The sequence below is a fragment of the Mytilus californianus genome, unplaced genomic scaffold (assembly GCF_021869535.1).
Source record: "Mytilus californianus isolate M0D057914Y unplaced genomic scaffold, xbMytCali1.0.p SCAF_2, whole genome shotgun sequence".
Lineage (NCBI taxonomy): Eukaryota > Metazoa > Mollusca > Bivalvia > Mytilida > Mytilidae > Mytilus > Mytilus californianus.
In genome coordinates this window covers 28933500-28946364 of record NW_026262668.1, presented here as the reverse complement: position 1 = coordinate 28946364, position 12865 = coordinate 28933500, and the positions used below count along the sequence as shown (strand labels likewise).

Here is a 12865-nt window from a genome sequence, read left to right as displayed (position 1 = left end):
ATCCCGAGAGTGACGACAGTAGTCAATAGTACATAAAATGGAATAATAACAATTTTTTTTGAAATTAAAGGTAATTTATTTTATTCAATATTTTTCGGCCCATATGTACAATACATTATTCCGACAAGCACGAAAAGTTGACATTCAGGTCATTGGTTAAGTGATTTGAAGTGAGCATATAGAGTTTTATTGTTGCTTGATATTCTGATTTAATAATACATCTTCAAGCCGTTCCCTTTACGCTATATTAGTTGGTTATTAGCTGCATGGTTTATTTTCTATCATTTTATAAACATTAATCATCAAAGTCATCTTATTTACAGAAATGTCAACCTCTGACAAAATAAAGGAAAGTTAATTAATTTCTTTGCCCGGGAAAATCGTCGACAACTTTGACGATGATATATATGTGAACTTTGATCGAAATTTTGTTTTACTTTGGATGTTTAAAGATTAATTTGTTCAATACAGCCATCTAGTAAAAAAGAGCGATATCGAATAAGTTTATTTTACATAAAATATGTGACTTATATTATCCTTTTATAAAGAAAATCATCTGATATAACACTTAGTCAAAGAATAAAATAATTAAATCTTCAATATCCATAAATCGTACATGACTGTACTTTTCTTTCTTTTAAGAATAAAAGTTAAACGTTGTTGTTATTCACAAAGTCCCAACATACTTTACACAATTGAATGTACCCAAAGGAAACGATCATCACTTGTATTCCTGCTTTTCTTCTAAAAGCCAGAGAGGCCTTCACAAACGATTACAACAAAAATATGGCAAGTATAATATAAAACAGCTATTCCAAAACCAGACCAGCAATACAGAAGCCTGGTTTTCGAAAGTATCGTAAGACTAAGTCTTAGCACAAGTGTCCCAAGTTACGATACGTCATAACTTTCATTGTAAACTTTAGAGCATACTATACAGTTTTGATCCCTTAGTGATTTTTTAAAGAAAATTTGCATACAAGATATTTTTCAACTAGTCAATTGAAATATGTAATAAAAAATATACCTTCATGTGCTACTTTAAGAGAAAATGGGGTCGAAATTTTAGACATTTACTCAAATCAAATCAAATCAAACTTTTATTGCCACATAAACCAACTTATACGATTTGTGACAAAAACAACATTAACATAATGACAAGAAAAAAGCATGTATAATCATATTAAACAAACTAATGAAAATAGTTCAAAATTCAATTGTGAGTCCCCTATCCTTAGTGCCAATGACTTTTTTTATAAAGGAACCTATGCTTTCTACCTGTTTTTGTGTTGATGGGTAAAGAATATTTATCATTATTTTTCATTTTCATTGAGGCTATTAAAATTTGCTATACTTTTAGCCTTTGTTAATTTTTCAATAAAAACTGGTCTAATGGAAGCGTTTTTCCCGCAATACAAAAGAAAATGTTTTTCATCCTCAATTGCTCAAAATTGAAGTTTTTTGGACATTTCTATCTTTTAGATAGACATACCTAACTGTTTTGTTTCAAAAGATAAACACAAGCGGATTTTTGTAAAAACATTTGGAATATCTTCTTTACATAAGAAAGATTTACGCTCTAAATTTGTATAGCAATTCTTTGGAAATAATAACTTTTTATCAAAGTTTTTGACTTTCACCGATTATTTTTTTTTTAAATTAGATAAATATACAGCAAAAATGCACTTTTATTTCTAAAATCATGAAACTTTGATAAAAAGTTATTATTTCCAAAGAATTGCTATACAAATTTAGAGCGTAAATCTTTCTTATGTAAAGAAGATATTCTAAACCTAATGTCATTTTAAAAAAGAGGAGTCCATGAACTCGTTAAAGTCATTCTGAATGATAAAAATCAATAAAAAAATGCATATTTTCCTGATGTCACAGTTTGACGTCGCGAAAATAACATTTTACGTTAGCAACGTCATTACCTCCCCAGTAACTGTATCGTAATTATGCCCTTAAGACACCTCGAATCATGACTTATGATGGTCTTTATATGGTTATCATGAAAGGTACGACATCTTTTCCACTGTTCTAAGGTGATCAGTGTCATTTACTGCATTTATCTTTGCACATGCAGCCTTCCATACTCTCTTTTTGACACTGTTTGTTGGTGTGTTGCTCAGTCTGCTTAACGATAAAAGATTTATTCTTCTCCGCTTCGTCAAGTAAAATTTGAATCTCCTGCGACGTAAAAAATTAACTCCTTTTCTTACTCATGATTATGTATAATACATATATGTATATTAGGGAGCTACCATTTGATTTTATGGGGGGGGGGGGGGGGGGGCTTGGATGAAAAATGTTGTCCTGCATTTTTTTTTTTAGTTGTAATTTCTGTCGTGCTTTTTTATTTTTCACTCTATTCGTTCCTGCCTTTTTTTTGCCACGTTACTCATCCTGCCTTTTTTTTTACTCATTACTCCTGTCCTGCCTTTTTTCAAATTTCATCCTAGCCCCCCCCCCCCCCCCCCCCCCCCCTCATAAAAATCAAACGGTAGCTCCCTTAGTTCACTCCTTATATAGTAGTTTATTAACGTATTTGCACGGACTTATCGTTAAGCGGGTACCCGATGTACAGAATCTTAAAGGTATTCACAATTGAATAACACTTCATATATAATGATACATAAACGCGAAGTCCTAGAATTTTATCATATACACACAAACTAAATTTAAACAAATTAACAACTTGGGTTTTATTTCCTTTTCATAAATGATTTCTCATTCATTATAATGAAAAAAAACTAAAATATTCATCATTAATAAAAATAGTAATAATTGTTATTTTCATACTTATTATTTTCAAAGTTAGTTTTATAAATTTTTAATCATTATTTAAAATAAAAGAAAATATGTTCAGTTAAGATAGTCATACATGTCACAAGTGCATCATATGTATGACTATCTTAGGACAGCTTTGATTTACAATCATATGACATATCATATGATAGTCATACGATGGTCATAAAATTTGTCCTAAGAGATATCTTATGACATATCTTAGGATACTTTCGAAAACCAGGTCCCTGCAGTATTATTGATATTGTGATTTAGAATAACTGTTTATTTATATTTTGAAAGAAACTTTGCTTAAGTTGTACATTAGTGTAACCGTGATTTATTTGACATTCGGTTTTAACCATCTCTCTCTCTCTCTCTCTCTCTCTCTCTCTCTCTCTCTCTCTCTCTCTCTCTCGTTGTTTTCACAGAATTACCCATTCTGACTTTCATCAGTATCGAGGATTCTGACTTTTGTTTCACCTACAACGATATAATTCTTTATTCTCGTAAACCAAAATCCATGGTACACAGATATTAAAAAAAAATAGTCAGAATTTTAATACAAATGCATGATCTACAGTTGTAGAAGAAGAAAGAAGCTGATGGTGTATTGTTTGCTTAGATGTTAGTGGATTTACCCCCATGTCAGTGCTATTGTCAATGAGAGAGAAAAAAGTCAGATATTGACTCTTTAATTATATCCTATTATTCTCTTTCATTAACACCGTCTGACAGAATTGATTTATTGAAAATTTTAGACTGAATTTGTTTATGGTAGAATGATTGTCCTTTAGAAGTCTTGACTTTATTCCCCAAACCAAAGTTCTTAACTTGTGGCTAGCTGAATTAATTAATGAACTTTTTGGCTGGTCATTTGATGTGAATTGATGTGATTAATAAGCAGTTTTTCGCACTGTAGTTTTATCGAGTTTCCCAGACAGATTCTTGAAGGATTTCCGTTTTACTAATAATAGAGTAAAGCGTCGATATCACTGAATAAATCTAAGAATATTAATACACATTCGATCAAGTTTGACCATGCGAGATGCTTATACTGTCAACACCTTGTCTTACAGTCATAAAACTTTTGAATACGATTATCGTACTCAGATTCATTAATCAACCAATCAGAATACTGGAGTTGGTGTTTCGAGCACACATGTTGTTACTCCGAGAAGTGAGTAAAGTTTTAATTGCAAGGCCGTGTTCACACCAAACGCTATATACTGTAAACCTGGGGTGGTGTTCTCGAAAGTATCCAAAGATTCGTCCTAAAACACATCATAAGACCAATTTCAGGATGGACTTAGGACTCGTAAGTTGTGTCTCGAAGCTATCTCAGACGCATCTTATGTTAGGACGTCATAAACATATCCTAAGTGCGAAATTTTAAATCGTTAAAGTAATTTTTTGATAAAACATTTATTAATGACGAAACCAATTAATAAAATTGTTTATGAATTTTATAATTACATGTATATAATTAAATGCATGATTTCAAATGAAATTATAAAATAATACCAAAAATGATTGTAATTTAAACTGGAAAACAATTTGTTTTGAAATGAGAATTGAATTTGTAGTGTCATCGTATCGTGAAACACGAAGTTCAAAGTTTAAAATAATGCACAATTTCTCTATAAATTATACGAGTTAATAACCGATGGTGCGTTTCATTTCATGTTCATCTTCACATTTTTGTTTACAAATTATTGTCTGAGACGTGTTCTTAAGTTATGATGAAGATAGGATGATTTAAAACAACTTATTAGGTGTCCAAAAGTTAGGACGAAAAATGCGATATAGCCTAAGTTAAGAGAGCTTCGAGAACACGACTTAGGACAAAGACGTGTCATAAGATGGTCTTAGGATACGTCCTAATCCTAAGATAGCTTCGAGAACACCACCCCTGTTTACAATTAGTTTCATGTAGTGAACACAGGTTTCACATTAAATTTGTTCTCATCTGTACATCGGTTTTAATTACCTGTACATGAAAATTGTTCACATCAGTAAACAACATGTACACGTAATTTACATGTACAATAAATAGAATTGAATTAAACATTTCTCTGTTAACTTTTGTATCAGTTAGGCGTAGACCAATTCATATTTTTTTTATTTTTCTAAAAAATTTTTGGGGGGTGAGGGGGAGATAAATTGTTTAAATTAATTTTTTTTAAGAAAAAAATGTATTTGTTCCAGGAGGGAAGTGAGAAAAAATGTTTGAATTCTAGAAAATGAAGTGCATGGGATTCAACATGGAGTTTTAAAAATGTTCCTGTACGTTATTGAACACAAAATGCTTTTTTTTATCAAAGTAATGAAAAGAATGGTTTGTACCAAGAAGATGAATGGACGGTACCTTAAGAAAATCGTTCTATTGATTTGGAGAACTTCGAGAGTTCTAAAGATGTCACGATTACGTTGTTAAAACAGCGTAACAATAGGCGAAAAAAGGAATTTGAAAACGATTGATTGATTGATCAATTGTTGGTTGATAAACGTTCAGTGGCAAATATTTCATACATGTTCAGGATGAGAACAAATTCAAAATAAATACAATTGGTAGGTCCTTTAATAGATGCCGTCCGAGACGAAGCCAACCGGACGCTTTCTTTTGAAGGGTTTTATGGCCGATCGGAAGAAGATCTGAGTAACCATATTACTATTCTCCAGTCACACATATGGTGATTATTGAAATGAATAGTATGGACTGGCACTAACTGTGAAAATAACAGTGTCCACTACATAATGAAAATGAACATTTTGTCCTACAAAATTCAGGACTTTGCAAGAAAAAGTTGAAAAAAGTGAAAATAATTTTCGCGCTAAATAAATGAAGTGCTATCAACCGGTGTAAAATGAATATTCTATCAGAAAAATACTCCTCCCACTGAAAATCAAAAGGCCCTCTAAGGCTATTAAATTTAATCATGTTTTTAACGGAGCAATTTTTGAGTTTTTGTCATAAAAATAGGAAAATAACTTAATTCATAGAATTATTATAATAATATTTATTCAGTATATGTAACTTCCTTAAATATTCACAATAAAATCCACGCTCTTGATATCTTAACCCACACAAGGCCTACATTGACTATCGACTGTATGTAGTCAAAACCTGTTTCAAACTACATGTTAACATTGATTTTTATCAATGAGAACGTAATATTGAGTTTAGTTTAAGTGTAGTGTACACTTACACCACACCGAGTTTAGCTCAATGTGAACACGGCCTAACTGTGACTTTCTCCGGTGGATTTCATACGTTTCTTTTATATTTGTTCACTTTTCTTCGTCTAGCACTCTTTAGTTCATAAACAGGGGGAATGTGAAGTCTATCTTAAAGGTATAATGTGCATCATAATCCTTTTTTTTATATTTTATTTGTCCTATTCATATGTAGTTTCCTGCTAAGTTATCTAACATATATCTTGAAGTCTCCAATGGTTGTACAGTCAGATTTTTGGGGAATTTACGAAAGTATTTGTAAGCTTTTTTTTACAGATATAATTTATTATTTGTTTATATACTCTGCAGCTGTATTCGTCAATGCACAGACGTAGCGTGATCGACATATAGCAACGAATTTCTCGCAAACCAGTTTTTTTTTGGTAGTTTTAAATTTGCAGTGAGCTGAGAGTTATTGCTCCTTGTTGAAGGCCTCACTGTGACAGTGAGATGAAGAATAGCAAAAATGTGCTGTTTCTTTGCTATTGTTTTTTATGTTCATGAAATTATTTCGTGTTATGTATTGATACACCATAACTATTATTGTCTTTTTTAACATAAATTTTCAATCAATGCTACATTTTAAACATGCAAAGCTGAAAAAAATGAAATAACGATACAAGTGTAAAATGGCAATTCTAACATAAACAAATATATGTTTTTGTGATATTCGCCATACATGTAGAACCGTTGCAGATTTGTTAAAAATATCCATGTTTACCTACCATGAGCAACACGATGGGTATTACTTGTGGAACAGGAATTGTTTCCTGCCGAGGCATCTGATTTCACCCGCGGTTTATGGTGGGGTTTCAATTGTTCAATCTTTAGTTTTCTGTGTAGAAGATTTTTCTGATTGTCTTTTATTATCTTCATTCTTTCTTTTTTTTAAAGAAAATATCTTTTATTGTTTAACTTCATTAAAGGAGATTTTCAGTTGAAAGATTTTTTATTAATTTTTTTCACAGATGAATATTTGCAAAAGTTTTATACAGCGCCATATTCAGCAATAGTTGGACACAACGAGAAAACAATATCACGTATTACACCAAGTAAATGTGCTCGGATGTGTTTGATGGAGAGAGATTTTATATGCAGATCATTTGATTATCAGGTGAGACAGTCCTATAATAAACTCATACATTTTTTTTTAAAAGATTGAAAAATTATGGATATGGAAGAAGTTGCGGATTTAGGAGGGCTTACAGAGCGTAAGCACCCCACCCCCACCTATTGATCGGTATAAATATAATTGTTTTGCTTAAAATCTTCACACAATTTTCACTAGCTACGCTCAGTGGTATTTTAACTATTTATGACAATTATGTCCCCCCTTTCCTCGGACACTGGATCCGCCCCTAGAAAAGTTAAACATATATAACATAATTTAACAACAAAAAGGTAACAAATAGTAAACGGCTGTGAATAAGATAATTTTTACACTTATTTTGTTTTTTGATAAACCTCATAAAAAGCAAGAAACTGTTTTATATTTATGTTTCTGTTATGAATAAACTAAAATAGCATGATCAGAGTAGAACTCACAAAATACTCATTGCCTGGTTAAAAATTAACCGCCGTATATAGATTGCCAAAGTACGTCCCTTGGTAACATAATATTATTGCAATAAAAGTTTATAATAGGTGCTATATACCGTATTGTTTTAATACTAAAGACGTCTTCGCTCCAAATAAATCTGAAATTCATTTTTATTAATATCATTATTCTTTTTTAAATTCATTTTTAGTATGACAATCAATGACATCACAATAAGATATAAGGTTGGTAAAATGAATAGCATTACATAGTCAAAATACCCTGAATTTTCGGACAACATAGACAAGTAGCAAATAACGGATAGATATAAGAAGATGTGGTATGAGTGATGCTAATGTGTGAAATCATTACTTTTCACCGAAGTTCCTACTACCTTTTTGTGAGTCACATCTCGCTCCCAAGGAATGTTAACACCACTGTTGAATAAGCGTTGAGACTTCAGACGAATCATATTCTGATCCAATTTAACACTTCTTTGCGAATGTATGGTAGTTTAATTGATAATGGATAAACAAAGCTTAAGCATCAACGAAGGGATATAGGTTGTCGAAATGCGCATCTGGTGTAGCAAAATTGGTATCATTAATGTCAATAAGGTCAAATTTTTATATTCATTCAAAGGTTTTATCTTATTTGATTCCAAATCTTTCGGTCTCGAGTTTATCAGATAAACTGCATAACAAAATCATCTTTTATGTTCAATGAAATTGATAACGTGTACTTGTTGTGTTACATATTTTGATAAGTCTGTTTAGGACCAAATTAACCATTTGTTATTCTGAAAAGAGCAAAGAGTTTTTTTCTTAAATTGCTTTAGAAAAATGAGGGGGAAAATACACCTATAATTACACCTATGACGAAAAACATTAATTATTGTGAAAAGCTAAAAGTATATAAAAAATACAGTGATAATGTTGAAGAAATAAGACAGCACTGATAACTCGACTAAATGAACAACAAAAAAAAACATTTTTCATATGCACTTTTCGACGATTCGTGTCTCATCAGTAAAAATGCTTGATACAAAATCAAATCAGTGGTGTATTCAGTGGTGGTGATGAGGAAAGGGAGGGCGCGGTCGGCTGGCGTACCGTAATATTTTACCATGATATACATATACATGCACCCGCGAACCCTGTAAATCATTGGAAATCCAAAGAAGTCAACATTTTAAACTACGTCAGAAACAGTAAAGCATCAACAGTTTAAGGGTGCACTTGATTCCTTAACGGGGGTCAATACCAATATTAGTTAGATGGTTGCTGTTTTAGGTGAACAGGAATAAATATCAGTTGCTATTGTAACATCTTCTATTGTTTTTGCTTTCCTTTTTAGATTCAAGACGTTAAATGTCTTTTGAGTTCAAAAACAGGAAGTGACGTAGGTGGTTTAACTACACATGGTCATGCACAGGTACATCATTTTGAAATGAAACCTTACTTAGGTAAGAATTGAAAATTGTTAAGTGTGAATGAATTATAAAATCAAAGTTATTGTCAAATGCGCATCTGTGTATTGTAATTGGTACAGTTAATGTTATTTACTTGTCATATTAAAACTGTTTTTCAAAAACACACAGAAGCTAAGAATTAATTAATACAGATAACTTAAATATAAAGACCAAATGAGAATAACGACTTGGCCAAATGTGAAAAAATAAAACTACAAAAAATCTATGAAATTAAAGACCAGACAAAAGCCGTAAATACAAGATACAAAGACTGGCGCACGTCTCAACAGTTGCAGTAAAAAGTCACACCACTCAAAACAACCTAGATCGATACATACACACTTATCCCCACTGTCATAAGTTATACCGTATATTTCTTAACTTTTCCGTTGACAAAAATAATGATTAAGAAACTGAGTTTCCAGCTACCTTATGGAGGGTTGTTCCTAGATATTTTAGCTTTTACCCTTCTTATTTCAGACTGCGGCGGAATATTTACATCACCAACCGGAAATATAGCCAGTCCGAACTGGCCAAGGAAATATCCACATAATATGAAATGTACATGGACTATAACAGTATCAAAGTTTAAGGTATGGGTCATGTGTCAGTCAAATGATGCAGTATGATTGGCAGATTATTGCTTGAAACTGATTGCTTCTGTTAAATTATGAAACGAAAATAATACTTTGAAGTTGTACACCGTTGTTAGTCAACATATCATCAACAATGCAATTACACGAACTTCAAACGGAGTGAGACCTGGCGCATCAACAGGGTAAATATCTCTAGCTATGCGTATACAGTAACATAGTCTGTTACTTCTGTCATAAAAAAGTATAACAAATTCTATAACAAATTGTATGAGGAAATGATGACAGAACGATTTCAAATGAGAGCTGTCCGTAAAAAAAGTAGGTAAACTCTCATCAAGATGACAAGTTATTGAAATTCTTATAGAAAGATAACTCGAATGATCCATTTTTACAGTCCAAGTTCTAACCGCGTTATTAGTAAATATGAACATCAATTTATCAACGATCAACATAGTGATTGTATTTTGTTCGTTTTATTAAAAAATATTGAAATACCATAAGGTACTATTTGATGTGAAAACTTATAAACAGTATCATATTCTATGGTTTAGAACATTGGGTATCTCAGCAATATATGGACACTTAGGTAACCTTAAATACCCAAAATATTTGTTATCTAAAATAGAATATGATTTCAGAACTTTCGCCTGATTAAACGTTAATATCCCAGCATATTAGTTCTCTTTTATTTACTACAATGCCCCCTTGATTTACCTTTTCTCTGTAGTTGTCAAGCAATAAATGAACGGTAAGTAGGCCTAAACAATAGGACAATCCCTTACTAAGAACATGATTTCATTCATTCTTCACAATTAAGACACACCAAATCCTACAATTTCATTGGTCGAGAGCTCTTTGCTATATTCTAATTGGGAATATTAGCATAAAGATTCACTGTCAATTTTAGCTGAAATGAACTGTCATTTCATGTAAAGGTTTAATTTCGTGCACTTTAGAACCTGGTTCAACCCTATACCTTTATTCTAAAATATATTTATTTCAATGAAAATTGTCTGAAACAAAATAAAAATAACACTTTATAAATATGCGTCCGAAGCGCTTTTCTGGATTTAACTTCAACAGAAACGCTAAAATCCAAATATTTAAAAGCCAAGGATGTTTAAGTACTTGTAAAAGGATGTGAAGAGAATATGCCACAAAATTAAGCAAATCTCGGATCGCAGGTGTTACTATTTGAAAAAGGATCAAATATGACATGCTATATTTTATAGGTCATAAGACTTACCATTATCCATTTTAACCTCGGAAGGTATACAGATTTTCCATGTGATGTGGTAAATGATAGATTAATCATAACAGAGGAGTACCAACATCAGAACGATACCCTTTGTGTACAACACGATGTAGACACGTATACCAGTAAAACTAATACTATCAGCCTCACATTCCAAAGCAATTCGAAATTTGATGCGCCTGGATTTAAATTGTTTTATCAGGAGGGTAAGTACAAGTATTCTTTATAACCTCTTATCTTATCTTTACATGCTTTACCTATACGGGTCTTCTATAAGTTTTTTTACACCACGGATCATACGATCATTTGATTGATTGATTTTTGGTGTTTTCATGCCACTTTAGGCACTATTGACTATTTTGTTGCGGCCGGTTTTTTTTTGGCAGAGGAAGCCGGACTGCCCGGAGAGAATCAACGATCTTCGACAGGAAAACAACCAATCCTAGTCAGTTAAGATTAGAGTTGAACTCACATCCCAAGTGCGGGGCTCGCACTCACAACATCCGTGCTGACAGGCTAGTTGAACTAGAAAGACAACTCGGCCATCGAGGCCGCACCAATCATTTGACTAAACGCATTAAATTTATTGCAAGTGTTCTGACAAATTATATTAATATAAGAATAATAAAAGTGTGCAAAACATGCACATTTTACAAATACTCAACTTCAAAGTACAAGATTATTCAGTCAAACATGTTAGTGCATTTTAGCGTCTATAATGTAGATTGCGCATTTTAAAAGGACAATTTTAAATGATATTTGGTTTACCTTGTAATTGTTTTCGAAGTTAAATAATATTTGAAATAAAATAAAAAGAAAGAATCGTTTTTAAATATATTTTTTTATAGATTGGGCATGTGGTTCTGTACTCACGGACGATAATGGTGAATTTGCATCTCCTAGATGGCCATATCAATATCCATCATTATCATTATGTGAATGGACTATAAGAGCTCCTTATGGATGTACAATTTATCTCAGTTTCACGTCTATAGAATTAGAAGAACATATAAAAGGGAATTGTACTTCTGCTTATGATCGTTTAGAGGTTTTTGACGGTTCAACAAAGAATTCTTCTAGGCTAGCATCACTTTGTGGAAAAAAAGTAATACATGCATATAGGTCTTCACTAAATGTGTTATCCGTGACGTTTATATCTGACGACAGAGTACAAGAAAGGGGTTTTCATGCGGTTTATAAGTTCTTTTATCCACCGACTACTACAGTTGAATCAACAACAACTGAAGATACAACCACAACTCCAACAGAAAAAATAACAACAGAACAAACTACAAGCGCAGCTATTACAACTGAAACAGTGGCAAAAGTATTCCCATTCAATGCCTCACACCTATCATTGATAGCTATGTTTGTAGAACCAAACCATAATAATTCTCCTGTAGACAAATCACAACAGTCACAGATGATAGATCAAACAACAGAATCAGGTTTGTTTATATTTATTCAACAGTATCCCAGTCTTTATATGAGCATGCAAATCAGAATTGTATTCCTTTGACATTTTCAGTGATAATAGCAGTATAGCAAATTCATTTAAAATTGCATTGCTTTGATTCGGTTACCATTTGTCGCTCTATTTGTATTTATTTCACCTTTCCAGTGTTCAATATTTAGGATTTCCATTTTCACTTCGAGTATTTGTATTATGAGTTCACATAACTACGTCAGCTTGCTAGGGTCAAAGAAGGATATGTACCTTGTAGCGAGTGCCTCGGTATTTGCTTGATTTGAATAATATGATTTGACTAAAAATCTTTGCTGAAGTAAAATGCTCCAAAAATACGGTTGCAAATCCCTCAAAGTTGCCCGTTGAAGATCTAATCTATAAAGGTTTTTTTGTGTGATACTCTCCATTACTTGCTTCCTAAAATTTTGATCTCAAGCGTATATGATTACAGTTAATCGAGGAACAAATGGCAAGTGAATTTGAATCGGTATAATAAGTTTACATATCTTTGGAG

General features: G+C 32.1%; 1 protein-coding gene across 1 annotated transcript in view; it reads left to right on the top strand.

The window, feature by feature from the left end:
* The window catches only part of LOC127729647 (uncharacterized), a 37198-nt gene that overhangs the window by 16263 nt on the left and 8070 nt on the right, over positions 1-12865 (top strand). Inside the window, exons 5-9 of the mRNA XM_052237499.1 lie at positions 6993-7138; positions 8918-9026; positions 9513-9625; positions 10861-11089; positions 11732-12331. Coding sequence (XP_052093459.1) covers positions 6993-7138; positions 8918-9026; positions 9513-9625; positions 10861-11089; positions 11732-12331 — 1197 coding nt within the window. The remainder of the gene's footprint in view (positions 1-6992; positions 7139-8917; positions 9027-9512; positions 9626-10860; positions 11090-11731; positions 12332-12865) is intronic.